Source organism: Ascaphus truei, chromosome 4 (assembly GCF_040206685.1).
Source record: "Ascaphus truei isolate aAscTru1 chromosome 4, aAscTru1.hap1, whole genome shotgun sequence".
In the NCBI taxonomy this organism is placed as follows: domain Eukaryota; kingdom Metazoa; phylum Chordata; class Amphibia; order Anura; family Ascaphidae; genus Ascaphus; species Ascaphus truei.
Window position 1 is genome coordinate 269,065,718 of NC_134486.1, and position 21,801 is coordinate 269,087,518.

At 44.9% G+C, this 21,801-nt stretch overlaps 1 protein-coding gene across 1 annotated transcript in view; it reads right to left on the minus strand.

The window, feature by feature from the left end:
- The window catches only part of LOC142492376 (uncharacterized), a 62,965-nt gene extending 48,101 nt beyond the window's left edge, over positions 1 to 14,864 (minus strand). Inside the window, exon 1 of the mRNA XM_075595023.1 lies at positions 14,808 to 14,864. Within this exon, the coding sequence (XP_075451138.1) occupies positions 14,808 to 14,864 (57 nt within the window). The remainder of the gene's footprint in view (positions 1 to 14,807) is intronic.
- Positions 14,865 to 21,801: the final 6,937 nt, after the last annotated feature.

The window sequence follows — 21,801 nt, forward strand, 5'->3', positions numbered from 1 at the left end:
AAAATGTCAATTTTTTCTGATTGTCCTGGTTTTGAACATCAGAGCAGGGGGGGCAGCAGAGAGTGAAGGATGCCGGCAGGGAGGAGAGCAGGAGGAGAGCGGAGGTCGGGTCTGACTGCAGCTGCAGAGGGTGGGGGCAGGGTTAGTTTCAGCGGATCCCAAGCAGTAAGACCCGGAAATGAGTCAGTGAAAGCTTCCGGTGTCTGCTGCCAGGGCCCAAGATGGCTTTCCCCCACCCATGCTCCACAGTGACAGTTAAGGTCAAGAATGGGGAGAGAGACACACACAGAATAGGGAGAGAAAGACAGCATGGGCAGAGAGGGAGAAAGCATGGGGAGAGAGACACACAGCATGAGGAGAGAGAGACAGCATGGGGAGAGAGAGAGACAGCATGGGGAGAGAGAGACACAGCATGGGGAGAGAGAGACACAGCATGGGGAGAGAATGGATAGATGAGGGGGGAGAGAGAGAATGCAGGCATGGGGGAGAGTGAATGGAGGGATGGGGGGAGAGAGAATGGAGGGGTGGGGAAAGAGAATGGAGGTGTGGGGGAGATAGAGAATGGTGTATTTGTGTGTGTGTATGAGTAGGACAGAGAGGGACGGAGAGACATAAAGGGGAAGGGGCATAGTTGGTGATGTCATTTGTTTTATAAATATATTTTTAATGTGTCCCAGTTTTTACTTTTGTAAATATTAGGGAATGCCTGTACATATGTGGCATCACACACATTGATCACGGTATTCATTACAGTGCAATATCCAGAGCCTACTGGAAAATATGCTGAAGTAATCCCATCAGAACAGGAAGAGGTAGAGAACGGAAAGGAGGGTGGTGAAGGAGTACCTCCTACAAGGTCTCCATGGATGAGGAGGCCTCTAATGCCATCACATGTGGCTGAGGCATTGAGGAGCTAGGAAAGGAGGAGGAGCATGGGGTCATCAATGGCGATGTCTAACAGGAGGTCAGAGTTAGCTGTAACACATCCTCAGGGAGGGTGATCCCACAGTGTGGGAAGAGGCATTCTGGAAGAGGAATTTATGAATCAATACAGAGTATATCTGGTCCTACAGAGGAGTTTCACCTTCCAGCTGGAAAGCAGGAGTTCGCTGAAGCAGCTCATGCATACAGTATATGGGAGAAGTATCATTATACTAATTTTCTGTCCCATTAAGAGAGGTATTGGGTTCCCTTAGCTGAGTATTAAGAAAACTGGCAGATGTGGCAAAACAACAGCAACTCCGTACACCAAATTTTCGTTTTGAAAAATTATGGTGTCTGTGTCAATTTAGTTAATAAAGATGTAATAAAAATGTGGGTTGTCTGTGAAGTTAAGAAATGTTTTAAATTGAGCCAGTATTAATATAAGCTTAACTCGTTGTTTTTGGTTATGAATGGTTTAGGCTCCTGGCTGGAGGACAGAGCCAATGACTTGTTAGATAGTATGGGTTTATGGCTGGGAGGCGAGAGGTTAAGGTATAAAATGAAGTTTTTATGTTTATGTATGTTATAACAATTTAGACAGAAATTAACAGTCTGCCCTATTCTGACCTGAGAAATTAAAGAGGTGGATCTTTGGCTATTAATGATGATCTCCCAGCATAATACTCCTATTTCAAATAGCCACCAGGTCACAACATTTTAGCGGGTCAGCAGCAGCACTTAGAAAGGGAATGTGCTAGATTTTTAACAAAGCCCATTGAATGGGCATGATGCTTGCAAGTTGAGACATGAATGCTCATCATGTGTGGGAAATCACCTCACATTTCATACCCATGGCAATAGTACAGTATATGGCAGAGAATACGTGGGGAAAGGTGAGGACACCAAGGAAATTAGAGAGCATGTTGCCTTGTTATACAGGTACTTTGACCAGCCGTAGGCAAATGAAATTTAAAAATGATTTTTTTTTAGTAGGTTTTTATATTTCTTCTGTAGGTATCTAAAAGTTGGCATGGGTGCATAACTTGAAATCTGTAGAGGAACACCCAGAAGTAGTGAAAAAAAATTAGACACACAATTGTTATTGGGTAAGTAACACACCCCTTTTCAGCCCCACCTTTTGATCATTTTCATTTTTCTCCCCTAGTTGTTGTCCCAACAATAGAGCCAGGTTCTTCAGGCACATTCCATCATCTATATAGGGAGATAAATCTGCATATAGTGGATACTGCAGATGTTACCCTGCTCAAGCATATAAAGAGGGAGAAGAGAACCAAACAGTAAAGGGAGGGTGGTGCTCACAGGGAATGGGGTATTGACAAAAATGGTGAAAGAAAGAATCCCTATATTGTGGCACTTGGAGAAAAAAAAACCTAGTTAAAACGTAATATTCATTATATAATTTTAAAAATAAAACTATTTAGAGGAACCATACAGTAAATGCAGGACAAAAAGCTAAATAAAATAAATTAAAAGAGCGGAGAGGTATGGTAAGGGTACTAATAGAGCAATATTCTGTATATTCCTTTTTATTAAACTTTATTTAACCCTTTAATTGTGTATGGGTAGTCTATCTGTGTCATAAGTGAGTAGATGTAATTAAGATAATGTTATATCTCAAATCCCTTATAACCAATCGTGTATAAGATGCGGATTGGATGGGGTATATTACACACACTCTCAGTAAAACATGTCTGATGAAGAGGTGTTGGTTTAAGGTGAAGCCTGGCTAAATATAGTTGGTTGCTGATGTGAAGCAGCCATACATATAGCTCTGGCAATGTCAGTATATCCAACCTCTAACAGGACAAGTTTAAACAAATATAATAATGGTGGAGACTGACCCTAAAGTCTGAGTGCTCTTGCTGCCCACGGACGCAGTCTGCGAAGCACTCAGACGGTGCACAAGCCCACACCTCTCCGATGAGCCGACGTCACTCTCCGTCTCTCTCGACCTCTCCGCTCTTTTAATTTATTTTATTTAGCTTTTTGTCCTGCATTTATGGTTCCTCCAAACAGTTTTATTTTTAAAATTATATAATAAATATTAAGTTTTAACTAGGGTTTTTTTTCTCCAAGTGCCACAATATAAGGGATTCTTTCTTTCACCATTTTTTTTTTGTAACTTAAATTTTATTGCATTTTTCCAAACAAGTGATACAGAATACAGTATACATTACATTCATTTTTAGTGTTAATCTCCGCAATAGACAGTACCGTATGTCAGTTTGTGAGACATATCCCGGTTTTTCGGGCCCTTCTCGACCGGATTGTTTTGGGTAGACTAGCAATAAAGATAATAACATAATTCATAGTACGATTGATTCAAATTGACAAACACAAAATCAATAAAGAAAAAAATAAATTAAAAAAAAAAAAAAAAGGAGGTGGGTAGGAAGGGGGTAAAGGGGTGGCGCGGCCGGAAGAGGAGCATCGACTCGTGCTAGGTCTCTTCACCGCTCCTAGTAAGGTTCTTTGTGGGTTGCGTCCTCTCCAGTTTAACACCTCTGTAGGCGTTCTGTCTATTTGTCTGTGTAGTCGTCGTGAGCTGAGTTTCCGCTCCTAAAGGAGAACGCACCTGCATCTATCACAGCCAGATTGTGTTCCTCTCAACCCCGGGGATATCCGTCTGCGCCAGCCAAGGCGTCCATACTTTGAGATAATTGGTGCCAGTGTCGTTAACTAGACTCGTCAACTTTTCCATCTGGCAGATAAACCACAATCGATTTCGAATCTTTGGGATACTTGGAATTTCGGGGCGTTTCCATAGTGCTGCTATCTCGCTCCGTGTGGCTATTGCAAAATGTGCTATTAGTTTATTGTTTGCTTTGGACAGGCCCGTTAGTGGTCTATTCAAGAGGAATAGCCATGGGTCTGGGGGAATAGTGAGGTCGAAGACTCTCTGTATCCAATGTCTAATTTCTTCCCATAGTGGGGAGATCCGCGGGCAAGACCACAGCATATGTAACAGATCGGCCGATCCTCCGCACTGCCGGGGGCATAGTGAGGAGGATCCAGGCACGAACTTGGCTAATTTCATTGGGGTGAGGTACCACCGCATTAGGACCTTATATGCGTTCTCCTTTAGTGCGGTACATATGGAGCTTTTTGCCGTGGCCATATATATAGCGTTCCACTCGTCATCTTCTAATGTCTCTCCCAGGTCTCTTTCCCATTGGGTTCTAAATGACGGTGGCTGCTGTCTAAAGCTCGCAGAATCAACTACTTCCTTGTACAATTGTGATGTGAGTCCCTTTGTGTCGGTCTCTGCCAGACAGAGCTTTTCGAATGACGTCAGGGGGGGGTATGGGGCAAATTTGTTATAAAATGCTCGAAGCTGGAGGTACCTAAAAAATTCTGAGTGGGGTATATCTTTTTCTTCTCTGACGTGATCAAACGTTTTAATCTTGCTATTGTAACCCTCCAGATCTTTAATTCGTATATAACCTTTTTGTTTCCAAATTGATGCATCTCCCTCCAGAAGGCCAGGAGCGAACTTGGGATTGTTCCAAATTGGGGACATCGAAGAATTACTCGTTGTGAGAGAGTATTTAGTCTTATTAGCCTCCCAGATAGACAACGAGTTGGTCATTGAGGAAAGCGGCATGTCAGCAGATCGTCGTGCTGTTTTAGGTAGCCAAATCAAGTTGCGTATTTTTAAAGGAGCGCAGGCAGCACTCTCTAATTCCACCCACCGTTTTAAATGTGGACTGGATTGCCATTGAACAATTTGGCTTAATTGAGCCGCTTTGTAATATGAGAGCAGGCAGGGTACCGCTAGGCCCCCTGCTAGGACAGATCTTTTCATATTTAATTTGTTGACTCTCGGTTTTTTCCCTCCCCAGATAAATTTAGAGATTGCAGACTGAAGTGAGAGCAAATCCTTCAGTCTGAGTGGCACTGGTAACGTCTGGAAAAGGTATAGGATACGGGGCAGTAGGTTCATTTTGACGCTATGTATCCTACCTATCCAGGATATTCGTATAGAGGACCATTTATGGAGGTCAGCTATCAACGTCCGAATTAGGTTGGGGTAATTTGCATTGTAGATGTCTTTGGTGTTCTTGGCTATGTGGACTCCTAGATATTTTATGTATTTCTGTTGCCAGTGGAAGTTAAAATTCAGTTGCAATAACTTCTCTACGTGTCTAGGGAGATTGATGTTGAGGGCTTCAGATTTAGCTTGATTTATTTTAAATCCCGAAATGCTCAAGAATCTGTCCAATAAATCCAATAGGTTTGGCAAGGAGGTGAGGGGCTTTGAAATAATTAGTAGGATATCATCTGCGTACAGGGCCGCTTTATGTGTTTGAGAATATACGTTTAACCCTGAGATGTCCGGGTTGCCTCTAATTTGCGCCGCCAGTGGTTCTATACATAGAGCGAACAGGAGAGGGGATAATGGGCATCCCTGTCTCGTGCCACTCTTAATTTGAAAGGGGAGAGATGGAAAGCCCTGGTGTATTACCCTGGCGGTAGGTCCTGAGTACAGCGAGAGAATCGCTCTACTCACCTGATCCCCAAAGCCAAATGCCGCAAGCGTCTCCTTCAGGTAAGGCCAGTCTATCCTATCAAAAGCTTTTTCTGCATCCAGACTTAAAAGCATACTTTGTGTGTTATTTTTAGTGGCCAATTCTACCAGATCAATAAATCGCCGGGTATTGTCCGCTGCCTGTCTGCCTTTAATGAATCCGACCTGATCTGGGTGTATAAGTCTGGGTAGGATTAGACATAATCTATTGGCCAATAGTTTAGCGTATATTTTAATAGCAGTATTGATTAGGGATATGGGCCTATAACTTTTGCAGTCCAGCGGATCTTTACCTGGTTTATGGATTAATGATATAGACGCCTGTAACATCTCTCTGGGGATGGGGGCTCCTGCTAATATTGCATTGAACACGTGGAGCAACCTAGGGGCTAGTACTTTGGCAAATTTCTTATAGTATAGCCCCGAGAAGCCATCTGGCCCTGGGGCTTTTGAGGGTTTGAGTTCCTTAATGGCTTGTGACACCTCCTCTATAGTGAAATCAGCGCCCATGGCCTCTCTCTCTGCCTCTGTCAATCTCCCTAGTTTTGAGCTGGCTAAGAAATCTCTCAGCTTCTCGCTCGTTTTAGTGTTATGTGCCACTTTCTCTCCATTATATAGTGTTTCATAGAACGAACCAAATTCTTCTACTATTTTCTTAGGGTTGGCCGTGGGGGTGCCTGATTTTAAGCGTATAGCTTGGATATTAAACTTCACTTGTCTGTCTCTTAACGCTCGAGCCAGCATAGTATCCGGCCTGTTCGCTTTTTCATAAAATTTCCTCTTAGACCAACTCAGCGCGTTATCTGCCCTGGAGGTCAACAACATGTTTAGTTCAATTTTGGTATCTTTCAATTCTTGTAGGGTTTGCAGGTCTGGGTTACTCTTATGGAGTGATGTAAGGGAGTGTAATCTCGATTGAAGCTTCATAATTTTTGAGTCCCTTTCCCGTTTTCTCCTAGCTGTGGTGCTAATTAGTATGCCCCTCAGCGTCGCTTTGTGAGCCTCCCATAATACAAACTGGGAATCTACAGAGCCTGTGTTTGTGTGGAAGAATTGAACTATTTCTTCCTTTATTGTCTCATAAATCTCAGGAATTTTTAGGATTGATTCGTTGAGCTTCCAGTTCGCTCCTGGTCTGCCTGTTCAGATGTGCTCGCACCTTAGCTCTATCGGTGCATGGTCAGACCATGAAATATCATGGATCCCAGCTCGGGAGACCAGAGGAACCAGTTGGCAAGAGACGAAAAAATAATCAATTCTGCTGTAGGAGCCGTGTGGGTGGGAATAGAACGTATAGTCCCTATCAGTCGGGTGTAGTTCTCTCCATATGTCAGTCAGTTGGTTGTCTTTGAGGCCCTTGCGTAAAGAGGTCCCCACTTTTTTATGTACTGTGCCCGTATTCCCTGATTTGTCTAGATTTGGTTGCATGACCATGTTGATATCCCCTGCGAGTATTACGCCGCCCCTTTCGACGGTGCGTAGAGTCCGAAAAAAGTCTTCAAAGAAGACTGCGTCCTGCTCGCAGGGGGCATAGATTGTGGCTATTGTGATGCATTGCTCCCGTATCGTGCCCACTAGTATAACAAAGCGTCCCTCTGTGTCTCTTTTAATAGTTTGGGCTACAAATGGGATTTTATTATGGAACAAGATGGCCACTCCACGTTTTTTAACCGGTGCGGAGGAAAGATAGAACTGGGCATAGTCTTTGTCTAGGAATTTAGGCGCGTTGGTCTTGCTAAAATGAGTCTCCTGTAACATTAGGACATCTGCGTGTTTTCGTTTATAGTCAGTGAAAGCTATTTTTCTCTTGGTTGGGCTATTAAAGCCCTTAACGTTATGTGATATAAGGGTTAACGCCATCACTTAATGTGTGAGAAGTGTAACAAACTAACGTTTGATGACTCACCCTGTCCACTTTGTCCCTTGTTCAACTGGCGGACGTTTTTGGTGTTACCATCCGGCAAAGTTCTTGTGTTCCGTCTAGGGGGCCTATGCAGAGAGCAGCGCTATTTCGAAATTCGCCATTTTTTGGAGAAAATCGCGCAGAAAGCAGCAGAAAATGGCGAGTTCCGAAAAACGCGCCAATTTTTCTTTTCTAGTTATAAAACTCGCCTCGCGGCTGGCGAGAACCTCAATCTCGCCAGTTTTAAAAATATCCGTATGCAGAGAGGCGCGAACGGCATCTAGCGGCTGTTCGCGCCAATAAAATGGCGCGATTGTCTCAGTTTTAACTCGCCAGAAAAAACTGCCGCTCGCGGCCATTGCAAAGGGAAAAAAAAAGCCGCGAATTTGTTTTAACATATTTCTGAAGCGCGCATCTCGCCAATTTAAACTCGCCACACGCATCCATGTTAAACATAGCAGAATTCGCACTTTTCTGCATATGGAGAATAAAACTCTCCAAAAAAGCTACTTTTTAATAAATTCGCCAATTTTAAAATTCGCTGCTCTCTGCATAGGCCCCTAGGTCGGCATCCTCCCCGGCCGGGTCTTTCACCATTTTTGTCAACATTCCATCATCTGTCTTATCCAGTGGGGGATTTTTGAAATCATGGGAATTGAAAATGTAAAGTTTTTCTTATGCATCGTCTGATTGAGGCCTTGAGCTTGCATGACAATGTAATCATGGGCACTTTTAGCTAAGGTAGACATTGAATCTGCATTCTGTTTGTTATCCATTGATCCAGAATGTTTTAACATTCTACATTTTCAGTTTAAAGGGTGGTATTATTTTGATAGGTGTTATTATTTTGAGCTGTTTGCTTCTTTTTTTACGTTGGGTATTAAAAATGGAGACAGGAAGCAAGTTCATCGTAAATTATCTGCATGATTCTTTATTTGCAGGCCCTAAAGAGACCAATGTTTGTAAAAGGCTATTATCATTCCAATGGCTTGCTAAACAACTCAGGGTGCCCCAAGCAGCAGATAAAACAGTAGGCCCGACTGACACTTTATACTTTCTGGAAATAGAGATTGATATTTATCTATTTATTTGTAGCCCCTTTTCTGACACGCTAAAGCGACTACGGGTAACTGCTCGCACCTGCGGCTCCAGGAGATCTGAGCCTTCGCTAGCTGGGAGCCTGGGGTAACACTTATAGCGCAGCGCCTCCACTTACCCAGGATCCCCGTGATGTGAGATTCCCCTGGGCAAGAAACATATATACACACATGTATGATGCAACCAACTTTACTATATGCACAATAACCTTAGCACTCTATCATATTAATAAACACGCAGCATATAACCCAACACATAACCTAAAATGCAATATAACCTTAACGCAGCTAAATGGTAATGTCCTTATAACGTGAGTGGCTCGGCCATGCTCTTAATGAGTATTGTCCTGTACAGTGGTGGCTCAGCCACGCTCTTAATGAGTATGTCCGGGTCCCGTCACCGCGTGCCCCACACACCGTGTCCTTGCGCTAGTAGCTAGAATAACTCCGTGTATTAGGCCTTTGGTCACTCACTAGTGTCCTCAAAGAGTTACGCCTAAGGCGGGATCAGCACCTGTTGACCGGTGTTGGTGCACTTAACGTAAATACCTTCCGGTCACGGCGTGACCGGTAATGCTTCGAAAAGGATCAGCCAAATCCTTTCTTGTCTTTGATGTCCGCAGTGAAGCTGTCTGGTCCCAAGCAGCTCACCAGCAAACCTGCTCCGCACGCTTGTCCCTAACTGTCTACACAGTAAGGTGACTGATCGCTACCACTATGGGCGTCCCTGCAGCACAGCAACCTACTGTGGCTCAGGGATATTCCTAAGGGCCTGGGGGTAAAGCTAGCGTATGCAGGCGGGTCACGGACCCCCTGCATGCATACACCCTCCTCCTTTACCTTCCAGAGCCCCTCTGACTAGCGTGGCCTCTCCCCCACGCTTCCCTTTTCTCCTCCTGTAATTCTAGCCTTCCGATTGGCTCCTCAAGTCAGGTGACTGCCCAGGAGCTCATGGGAGTTGTAGTTCCTCAACAGAGCTTTTCTGCCTTGAGCTGCACAGACTCACAGCTATTGCATCAGCCTCTGCAACACTGTTGCAGACCTCCACATGACTCTCCTGAACAGAGTCAAAACACCAACTGAACACACACTGAACACACATATGAGGTTCCTACCACATCCCTACATATTTATAAAATGTTTTACCAGGATGTAATACATTGAGACATACCTCTCGTTTTCAAGTATGCCCTGGCATGGTATGATAGCAGGTTAATGGTCAACAGAGCCTTTCTGCCTTGAGCTGCACAGACTCACAGCTATTGCATCAGCCTCTGCAACACTGTTGCAGACCTCCACATGACTCTCCTGAACAGAGTCAAAACACCAACTGAACACACACTGAACACACATATGAGGTTCCTACCACATCCCTACATATTTATAAAATGTTTTACCAGGATGTAATACATTGAGACTTACCTCTCGTTTTCAAGTATGTCCTGGCATGGTATGATAGCAGGTTAATGGAATAACATCTGCCAGTTGACAAGACTGCAGAAGTTAAATGTAACAGTTGCAATCATTGTTGGGGTATTTAACTTTAGAATGATGCATTATTATGCCAATTGGAAGGCTTTTTTCAAGGAGATTTATTTATAAAATGTTTTACCAAGAAGTAATACATTGAGAGTTACCTCTCGATTTCAAATATGTCCTGGGCACAGAGTTATGATGACAAATACATGGTTACATTAAGTGAGCAGGGTTATTCATTATATATAAATACATTGCATGCACAATGCACAAATACATTCATGCCATTGTCACTTGAAAAAGACCATCCTGGTCGAAACGTTGTGTTGGCTCAATAAATGAGTTGAATTTGCTAAATCCGTTGTGCCCTATGTTCCTTTGTTCATCTGTTCAGGACTGATTGCAGGCTTTCGTGCAAACACTGGAGCACCGGTAACTGTATTACTATTTTTTCTACTTTGAGGTGTGCAGCATTTCTCTAATAGTGTCTGATTTATTTATATAGCGCCATAAATGTACATAGCGCTTCACAGTAGTAATACATATCATATAAATAACAAATAATATAAATAACAGATCATGGGAATAAGTGCTTCAGACATAAAAGTAACATTAAGGAAGAGGAGTCCCTGCTCCGAGGAGCTACAATCTAATTGGTAGGTAGGGAGAACGTACAGAGACAGTAGGAGGGAATTCTAGTAAGTGCGTCTGCAGGGGGCCAAGCTTTATGTATCATGTGTCCAGGATTATCCAGTGCTATTCATATGCTTCTTTAAGCAGATGTGTCTTAAGGTGGGTCTTAAAGGTGGGTAGAGAGGGTGCTAGTCGGGTATTGAGGGGAAGGGCATTCCAGAGGTGTGGGGCAGAAAGTGAGAAAGGTTTAAGGCGGGAGAGAGCTTTAGATACAAAGGGGGTAGAAAGAAGACATCCTTGAGAAGAACGCAAGAGTCGGGATGGTGCATAGCGAGAAATTAGGGCTGAGATGTAAGGAGGGCAGAAGAATGTAAAGCTTCAAAAGTTAGGAGGAGAATTGAGTGTGAGATACGGGATTTGATCGGAAGCCAGGGGAGGGATTTCATGAGGGGAGATGCGGAGATAGATTTAGGAAAGAGTAGAGTGATTCTGGCAGCAGCGTTTAGGATAGATTGTAGGGGAGACAGGTGAGAGGCAGGAAGGCCGGACAGCAGGAGGTTGCAGTAATCGAGACGTGAGAGAATGAGGGCCTGAGTCAGAGTTTTAGCAGTCGAGAAACAGAGGAAAGGGCGTATCTTTGTGATATTGCGGAGGAAAAAGCTACAAGTTTTAGAAACTTTTTGAATATGAGAGGAGAATGAGAGAGAGGAATCAAGTGTAAACCCTAGGCAGCGTGCTTGGGCTCGTGGGTGAATGATCGTATTTCCAATAGCAATGTGGAAGGAGGTAGTAGGGCCAGGTTTGGGAGGAAGTATAAGGAGCTCTGTTTTTGCCATGTTAAGTTTCAGACGGTGGATGGCAATCCAGGATGATATTCCAGAGAGGCATTCAGAAACTTTGGTCTGTATAGCAGGTGTAAGGTCAGAGGTTGAAAGGTAAATTTGTGTGTCGTCAGCATAGAGGTGATATTTAAATTCGAAAGATGTGATTAGGTCACCTAGAGAGAGTGTGTAATGAGAAAAGAGAAGGGGTCCCAGGACAGAGCCCTGGGGTACCCCCACAGAGAGATCAATAGAGGAGGAGGAGGTGTTAGCAAAAGAGACACTGAAAGTACGATGGGAGAGTAAGAGGAGATCCAGGATAGAGCTTTATTCCGAATACCAAGAGTATGGAGAATGTGAAGGAGAAGAGGGTGGTCCACGGTGTCAAATGCTGCAGAGAGGTCGAGTAATATGAGCAGAGTGTAATGACCTCTGTCTTTGGCTGCATGGAGGTCGTCAGTTATTTAAGTGAGGGCTGTTTCAGTAGAGTGAGCAGTGCGGAAGCCAGATTGTAGAGCGTCTAGAAGAGAATAGGTGTTGAGAAAGTGTAGCAATTGAGAGAATACAAGACGTTCAAGGAGTTTGGAGGCAAAAGGCAGGAGGGAGACAGGTCGATAGTTAGAGGGACAGGTAGGGTCAAGCTTGCTGTTTTTTAGTAATGGTATAACGGTTGCATGCTTGAATTAGGATGGAAAGGTACCAGAGTAGAGGGAAGAGGAAAAGATCTGTGTGAGCATAGGGATTATAGAAGGAGAAAGAGGTTTTAGGAGATGGGAGGGAATGGGATCAAGAGGGCAAGTGGTAGAGGTAGAAGAGGAGATCAGCAGTGACACATCCTCCTCCGAGATAGCGGAAAAAGAGTCAAGAAAGGCAGGAGGAGAGTTGGGAAGCAGTGTGGGATGGGAGGAGACAACAGATGGGATGTTCTGACGTATGGATTCCACCTTTTCCTTAAAAAAGTCAGCAAAGTCCTGAGGTGAGATGGAGGAAGAAGAGGAGGCAGCTGAGGGTGGTCTGAGTAGAGAGTCAAAGACAGAAAAGAGTCGGCGTGGGTTTGACTTGTGTGTGTTGATTAGTGATGAAAAGTAGGTTTGTTTAGCCTGAGAGAGGGCAGAGTTGAAACAGAACAGTATAAATTTGTAGTGAATGAAGTCTGCGAGTGTATGAGATTTCCTCCAGAGGCGTTCAGAGGAACGAGTGGAGGAACGCAGCATGCATGTGTGGGAGTTTAGCCAGGGTCTGGGGTTAGAAGGGCGAGGACGGCAGAGAGAAAACGGGGCATGAAGATCAAGAGAGGAAGATAAGGCAGAGTTGTAGTTCCTGACCAGGTTGTCTGGGTCTGAAGCAGAACTGAAAGAGGAGAGGGAGGGGTGTAAAGTGGAATCAAGAGCTGGTAGGTTAATAGAGCGCAGGTTTCTGCAAAAACGAGGGCAAGATGGAGATGGAGATGGAGAGAAGCGAGATAGAGAGAATGAAATGAGGTAATAGTCAGAGAGAGGAAAAGGGGAAATGGAGAAATCAGAGAGAGAGAAGTTTTTAGTGAAAACCAGGTCTAGGTAGTGTCCATCCTTGTGGGTGCTGGCTTCAGTCCACTGTTGAAGGCCAAAAGAAGAGGTTAGAAAGAGAAAGCGGGAAGCCCAAGGGAGAAATGGGTCATCAATGTGGCAGTTGAAGTCCCCAAGGAGAAGAACAGGGGAGTCTGAGGAGAGAATGAAAGAGAGTCAGGATTCAAAGTGAGAGAGAAAGGCAGAAGGGGGATGAGTAGAGGAAGGTGGGCAATAGATAATCACCACATGGACCGGGAGAGGAGAGAAGATCTGGACTGTGTGAACCTCAAAGGAGGGAAAAGCAAGAGAGGGAGGAATAGGAACGGTTCGGTAGCGGCAGAGAGAGGAGAGCAGGAGCCCCACTCCTCCACCCCTGCCATCAGGGCGCGGAGTGTGGGAGAAGGAAAGGCCACCATAAGAGAGGGCAGCTTCCAGAGCAGAGTCAGTCTGAGTGAGCCAGGTCTCAGTTATGGCAAATAGGAGCAGAGAGTGAGAGAGAAGGAAGTCATGCACAGAGAGGAACTTGTTAGAGAGGGAGCGAGCATTCCAAAGGCCACATGAGAAAGGAAGAGAGGAGGGAGGTTGGCAGGGGATGGGTATGAGGTTGGAGGGTTTTATACCCGAAGCAGTAGAATTTGCATGTGGAAGGCGAGGACGAGAGCAAGTAGAAATAAGGCAGGGACCAGGATTGGGAGAGATATCCCCAGAAGCGAGGAGGAGAAGCATGGACAGAAAGAGAATGTGTGAGGATGATTTGTAGGGGTGTGTTTTAGTGAAGGGGGTATAGCTGTGTGGTGACAGAGGGCTCAGATAAGAGAGGAGTTCCTGTGAACTGAGAAGTGGTGAAGTAAGGAGAGATGGCGAAATATGAATAGAGTTTGAGACATGATGAGGCTGGTGGAACAAAGTGCATAATTTGAAAATATCCTCCTTTCCAGCGTAATTCAAATGCAGGAATCAGAAGCAACAGATGGTGTCCACTTTTACCACATCTTTCTCATTCTACTTAAAAGCATTTCTGCTTAGGAGCAAATAGGACATTATTTAATCCACTGAGAAGCTATGAGAGTGAGTCAGCAATTTTGTGGTTTCATCTGGATTTAGCAGCCGAAAAGTATTCAGTCCATTGGTTAAGGCATAGGCGGCTTAAAATTGAAACAACAAATTTTACCAGAGATATTGGTAAATAAAAATAAGTTGGGGTTGCCAAATTATATTCATGCATGTGGGGGTGATGATATTGGGAATGTTCAGACTTTTCAACTAATTTAAGATTTAACTGAAGTTTCTATTGCATTCCTTAAGCTAAATGTAATAGTGTCAGAGATAGTGCCACATTTAAAATTCTTGTATCTGAAAGGCTGCAGGCCTTTTAAGCTTTGAAGGAGGAAACTTAACAAAGCAGTGGCTGGGTGTGTAAAATCTATTGGGGGTATCATTGTAAGGCATGTTGAGTTAGGTGATGGTAAAGGCTTGTACAGGCATGATGTGGTGCATTTATAAGATATTGTTTGGACATCTCTTCCTGCTGCCAGCGGTGCGATGTACCTTACTTGCAGCTGAAGTAAATTAAACCCGGTGAGCCGTCTATGCTCCATCTGGAAGTGGTACGGACCCTTACCCGGTTGACCCACAAGTTGCAGGCAATAATGGAGAGTTCCTCTGCGGATGTAGCCAGGGATTACATGGCTTTGGTTCAAGATATGCTCTACCCTGGCCTACGGGTAAAAGACACTGACTGCTGTGGAGAACTCTACGTGGGGAGTGTCGACTTTGGAGCTTGGTAATTGAGGCTTAGTATCCGGAAGGAAAGCTCTTCCAGTCCCGCTTTGCTATACCATGATACTGTGGACTTACCCAATTCCATACTGGCTGGTGTGGAGGAGTCACATCAAGCATTATCCACGGTGCCATCGCTGGCCAGTTCCAGCCAAAAGCAATTCCTGGTTGCGAAGGATATCTGGATGAAACTGCGGTACCGGCGTCTGGACGACGGGACCACGTTGTTGCATCGGTGATAGAAGTACCGGCCGGTACCTCCATCGTTTCTGTGCCTGATGACTCATCCCTCATTTCTGCTTCCAACGTCCCGCCTGATGTTCATGCGCCTGAGGTCATCTTAGCCATGCTGGAGGTCGTTCCATATGTGGAAGTGAACGGCATCAACACCAACTCCTCCCTTGATGACTGCAAATGGAACTTGTTCCTGCTGCATTGCTGAGGGCTAAAAGAGGCCTTGGAATCCACCACGGAGGAGATGGCATTGAAAGATCTGGGCTCCACTTCTGAAGGCACTTCTGATGCCAGTGTGGTTATGCCATTGGCAGGCATGGGACGCGGCCACCAGAACGTAAAAGGGAAACCGGATTTTCGTGTTGGGTCTCTTGCTAGGCCGAGACCCCGGACCCTGAAAGACAGTGGCTGACTTATTTTGTGGCCGATATGGCCCAGGACACATTGCTTGCGCTGGTAGAGGTACAGTAGCTGCCTACGAGCAGCAGCAGGAAAATGTTGTGCTGGCCCAACCCCATGCTACATCACCTATTGCTACCCTGATACACCGAAAGGAGTCCCTGGGGTTTAGTGGGAAGTATAGACCCCTATCGCCCCGACCACAGTTACCTGCAATGGCTGTTACCCCAAAAAGTAATGTTGATGCTAAATGTGATGTGGGAGGGGTTTATTTGAACTGGTTGATCCTATGTTTAGAGGTTATGTGCCCCATCTGGACAGGACTAGGTTTGTAATGGAGAAGGGAGACAAGCTAGCACATTGGTGGAAAGAGGGGAAATACACCCCTAAACAAGCAGCCGAGGTGATGCGTAATTGCAGCAAAGATTACGATATGGGTCTTGTCTCCTCTCCAGTTCTGGAGATGGCTAGGGGTGAAACTATCTACCAGGAACCAATGTTCTGGGTACTGTCAGGGCAGGTGGAGGGGTAGAATTTAATGAAAAGCAGCAGGGCTGACAGGATTCTTATTCAAAGGTACGTCAAATCCCATGGGTACGATTACCATACTTGCCAGAACCCCTAATGAGAGAAACCTAAGAGCATAGAGAAGAATGGTTTCGTAATGCTGCATTGGACTATCTGGCACCAAAATGTAGCAGTCAGGTGCACAATCGAGACAACTGGGTTGGTTATTTGATAAAAGTGTGGCATGTGGGGTGCAATATCTACATGGATAGGGTGGAATATATGAGTGAGCATGGCAAGTGGCGCTGTTTCTGTGTAACCGTCACTGATAGAAATGGCCGCTTAATCTGCAAGCCTGATATTATTAAGCAGGAGCTGTGCTGCAATGATTATGGAAAATGCTAATTAGTAGCACAGGAACTATACTGCAAAATGAGTAAGGTGTGCGCTATTTACAGAGCAGGAGCGGTGCTGCTATGGTTAAGGGCTCTCCTATTGTGAAGGGCCATGTTAATGTGTTTTATAACAACGCACTTTATTGTTATGACTGTTATGGTATGTTTTGTTATAAATTTATTGATTGTACCTAAACTATATAGGGTTAAATTCCTTTCACATGGGCCAGCATGTGAGTCTCCTCACTGGTGTTAATTTGTTGCCATTCCCAGGTGCAGGCCTAGTGGCAGTTGGGAGCATCATGCCTGGGGTAAGGTACTAATGGGTCACATGTAGTATGGTTTGATGCCTTTCAGTCATCTAAACCTTCCCAGCCTTGGGGCATGGTTACTAGCCCCTCCCCATGTATAAAAGATGGCTCCCTACCCAAATGTAGAGTTCAGTTAGTGAGGGTTCACCCAATGCAGCCTGCTCCTTAGGGAGTGGGTTGTGTTTCTACCCTGCCCATCAGGGGAAAGGGGGTAAAGGACTACCCTCAGGGGCCTCAAGCCTTCGGGACATAGTTCAGGGAAGATGGAGTGTATATGTTGTATGCTGGTTTCAATAAACAAGTTGTACCGTCCATGGTCTGAGACTATGTTATTGGAGGAGCGCCTGTGGAGAGAACCCATGTCTGTGACAGGAGCCCTGCAGGATAGAGGCGCTGCACCAGAGAATTGAAATAACTACTCACCTGTGAAGAGGTCTGAAGTGACATTCTCCCCTCTCCTCCATCACTTTATTTTTTTATTGTTATATATATATTTATTTATTTTTTATGTGGTTTATTTGTTGAAGTAGAGAATAAAAGAGATACTGTATATCTGATTGAGGTGTCCTGTAAGGTTTGTTGTCTGTCTCTATGGGTGCTTTTGGGAATATTTTTCTCTCATTTTTCATTTGTTTTTCTTCTGTGTTCATATTTGTTGCGTGCTTCTGTATTGTTTACTGTATGTGTGAAAGATGGAGGCGAGTGGACTTACTGTTGAAAGCGTAGTGTATGGAGAGTGAGGCTAAGGGAGGAGTGCAGGAGTTGTAGGGGTGAGAGGAGCACAGGAGTGGTAGTGAAAGGACGGGTGGCAGGAGGAGGACTATAGGAATTGGAGTGAAATGAGTCAGCAGGGGAGTGGTGGGGAGGAGCGTAGAAGGCCTGGTGCCCAGGCGAGTTCAGCAAGAAGCCAGGGTAGGTGGCCGGAGGGGAGAAGAGAGAGTGACAAGTCAGTGGGACACGGAAGGAGCAGTGAGGGAGACAAGGCACAGCATTAAGGCCCAAGGGATTCAATGTTACCGGCTTCCCAACATGAAGTTGTTGAGAGGATACGGTAACATAGCAACACATTTTTAGATGCGGAAAATCTTGTCCTGATTAATAATATTGCACCATGCTAACACCAAATATTGGGTAGGATGCAAGCCAGAACCTCAATGGCTATCACAAATGAAAAACGGAAGAATACGGAAGAATATTTGTGAGGCCGTTTAGGAAAAGGAGTCCCTACTCCGAAGAGCTTACAATCTAATTGATTATATGATAATATGATAATATGCAGCAGTATCACACATACAGTACCTTTCACATTCTTAGCTGCCATTAATGAAATGTCAATAGGTCCAGCCTTTTTCAACTGATATGCAACCTTATAATATACTGTAGTACTCACATAGTATTGTTAAATGCTCACATACAGTACTGTAACCATTGTAAACATATAACATATAGTAGCGTAAATTCCAACAATTACATGTGAGTGCAATAGAAAGAAAAAGTTGAATAACTAAAGATTTGAGTAACAATGTTAACTTACATACAGTTTGAGTTAACCGCTTCACTTCTGATAGATCTAAGGTGGCGTATATTATCGCTTTATTAACCGGAGACGCATTGGCATTGGCATGGGCACCCCCCACCTGGGAGCAGAGACCGGAGCTTATTCAAGTCTTTCCACACTTCAAGAAAGAATTTAAGTCTTTGACACCCCTGGCTATAAGATTACTGCTGCTTCTTCTTTGTTTCACATTTCACAGGGCCACAGATCGTTTGCAAGATACGCTCTGGAATTTCGGACGACCGTGGCAGAAACGGCCTGAAACGATGAGGCGTTATCTGCAGCTTTCTGGCAAGGTCTCTCCGAGTCAGTAAAGAATGAATTAGCTACTCAAGAAAGACCCACGATGCTCAAGGATCTTATTGCCATGTGCATTAGGGTGGATAACACCTTCAGGAAAGGAGGCTTGAGTGCCATCACTCATGTTCTCTCACACAAACTGCTCTTGTCCCCAGTCTGTCTTCTACTTTCCCAGCTCTTGAGGCTCCAGAACCAATGCAGTTAGGAAGTCACCAGCTCTCCCCTTCAGAGAAACAACTTCGGATAACTGAAGGATAATGTCGTTACTGCGGACTGTCGGGTCACCTGGTGCTTCACTGTCCCACAAAGCCAGGAAACGCCAACACCCAATGAGGTATAAAAGGGTCTCCTTTGGTACCATTTCTTCTTCCACTCCTATTAAGAGAGGTCTACCTACCAGGGTCATGCTGTCAATTTTCTTGAGGGTCCTGGCTTCCTAGGTTCTGCCTCTGTCTTCATTGATTCCGGGTCTGGGGGAAATTTTGTTGATCAAGATTTCGCTACCAAACATATGATTCCTCTGATCAAGAAATCAATACCGGTGGGTTTAGAGGCTATCGACGGACATCCTCTCCAGCCTGCCTTCATTTCATTAGAGACTCCTACTCTTATTCTCTCTACGATTGACTGTCACAAGGAAAAGATCTCACTGGATGTTATCCATTCACCCTCTGTACAGGTAATTCTGGACCTTCCTTGGCTCCAACAACACAATCCGCTTAAAGGCTGGACAGACAAGAGACCTATACAATGGGATGTTGCCTCTGAAGTTGCTCTTGTATCCTTGGTACAATTTATCGCTGGCGTAGAGATCAGTACTTGTAAGGAATCGGGGAACACGTCCTTTAACATGTGCTATTGCCACAGCTGCTCCACTCTCCGCTCATGCGCACAACCCCGCTCTGGTTACAGAGTGCGCGCGCACCCACAGCTCTTCAGCCCCTGCCACGGACCTTGGCTCCGCCCCCTGGACACGCCGCGCTGCTCTCATGCATGGCGCACGCACGTGACGACGTGCAATGATCCCCAGCTGCGTGTCAAGCTTCATTTGTTCATCTTGTCTCCTGCAGCCTATCCCAGCTTCCGCTGGGGCCGCGCCTCTGCTCCACCCCCTGACCCATTGGTTCTGTCTGCCTATATATACCCTGTTCCTGCTCTCAGTCAGTGATCACCATAGTTCGGTGTAGCCTTGCTGATTCCTATAGTTGTTTCTTGCCTTGTTCCAGTCTTTTCTTTCAGATTAACCTCTTATGTACCAAACCGGCTTGTAAGTGAACCCCTCTGGATATTGACCTCGGTTTACCCTCGACTATGGCAACTTCTCCAATACCTGATCACGACTAACGGACCTGGACTATCCTACCATCTATAATCCCAGACCACGGCTAACAGACTTCTACGATTCTACTCTCTCCAATCCCAGGACCTGCAAGTATACTGATTAACCCTCTCCAACCCAGACACGGCAACGCTAGACAATCCACCTTCCAGGCACGCTTCCGCTGCTGTGGATGCGTGGCTTTGCACCTTCCCATCTCAGTACCGGGGTCTTGCCTTGTTTGTGGGTAGCGCAAGCGTTACAGTACTCCTAACAAACCCATGCTTCCTGACGTAAATGCAGATTTCATTGATGTTTTTGATAAGGTTCGTTCTGAAATTCTTCCTCCTCACCGTCCTTATGATTGTACCATCGATCTTCTGCCCGATGCCATCCTTCCTAAGGGTAGATCTTATCCTTTGTCCCTCCCTGAGACTAAGGCTATGTCAGAATATATTTAGGAGAATTTAAAGAGACGGTTCATTAGAATTTCATCCTCCCCAGCTGGGGCTGGATTATTTTTTGCTAAGAAGAAATATGGTTCACTCTGTCCATGCATAGACTATAGGGGTTTTAACAAAATAACCCTGAAGAATAGTTACCCCTTGCCACTCATTTCAGAATAGTTTGCTCGTCTACAAGGTTCTTCTATTTTTTCTAAACTTGATCTTCGTGGGGCCTACAATCTCATACGCATTCGACAAGGGGACAAATGGAAAAATGGCCTTCAATACGAGAGACGGCCATTACGAATATTTGGTCCTGCCTTTTGGGCTCTGTATGCCCTAGCTCTCTTTCAAGAATTTGTGAATGATATTTTTTGAGATGTCCTCAACATTTTTGTAATTGTCTACCTCGATGATGTTCTTATTTTTTCTAAATCTATGGGGGCTATGCACTAAGCTCAGAGCTTTTGCGCCGGCCTGAAAACAATTAGCACGTCCGATAAAAAATGAAGCCGGCGGCGCGATTCACTAAGGCCCTCAGCCCATATTTTATCGGACGTGCCCAAAACTGCGCTCGACTATTTCTAATCCGAGTTCTTAAACCTCTGCGATACCCATGCTCCACTACGCAAAATAAGGGTATGGGGGGCCCACCTTCCATGGGTTACAACTGACCTTATAACACTCTACAAGTTTAGGGATGCCTTGTGGAAAAGCTACAAAGTAACTGGCACTACCAAGGATCTCAGTCACTACAGATGCATGCGGAACATGTGCACAAGGCAAATAAGGCATGCAAAGGCACAATATTACTCTGACAATCTCCACCAAAATACATCAAACCCAGCTAACTTCTGGAAGGTTATCAACAATATATTCCAGCCTCCTAACCATCAACAACCAAGTAATATCACTAAGGGGGATATTACTCTGACAAACCCCACTGACATTGCAAATGCATTCAATGATTACTTTGTGGGGTGTGCCACTAACTTATTAGCGAAACGCAGCACAATCCCCAAATATGAATCTCATCCTGGGAGTATCCCTACAGTCCCACCCCCTCCCAACACTGCCCACAATTTTCAATTTAGCCCAGTATCTGAAGAGGAGATTACACAAATGCTCCTCAAACTAAAACTAAGCAGCCAATGTGGACCCGACTTACTACAATCTAAGTTCCTACGACTTGGTGCCCCAGCCATTGCCAACCCAATTGCGTCCATAGTCAACTCTATCCTGTCTGCAGGCCATATCCCTAAGACCTGGAAAACTGCCAGAGTTGTCCCAATCTTCAAAAGTGGGGACAAAAACACTGTCTCAAACTACAGGCCAATCTCACTTCTCCCAATTCTATCCAAAGTTATGGAAAAATATGTCCACTCCCAATTAAGCGATTTCTACACCAAGACAAATTTCCCTAGCCAATTCCAGTCTGGGTTTCGTCCCAAACACTCCACCGTAACTACCCTGCTAAAAGTTTGCAATGAAATCCAGTGTGGAATGGAACGGGGACAACTCACTGGTGCAGTATTCCTAGATTTTGCAAAGGCTTTTGACACAGTTGATCATGTTATCCTGCTTAACAAACTCCAGAGCTCTGGAAT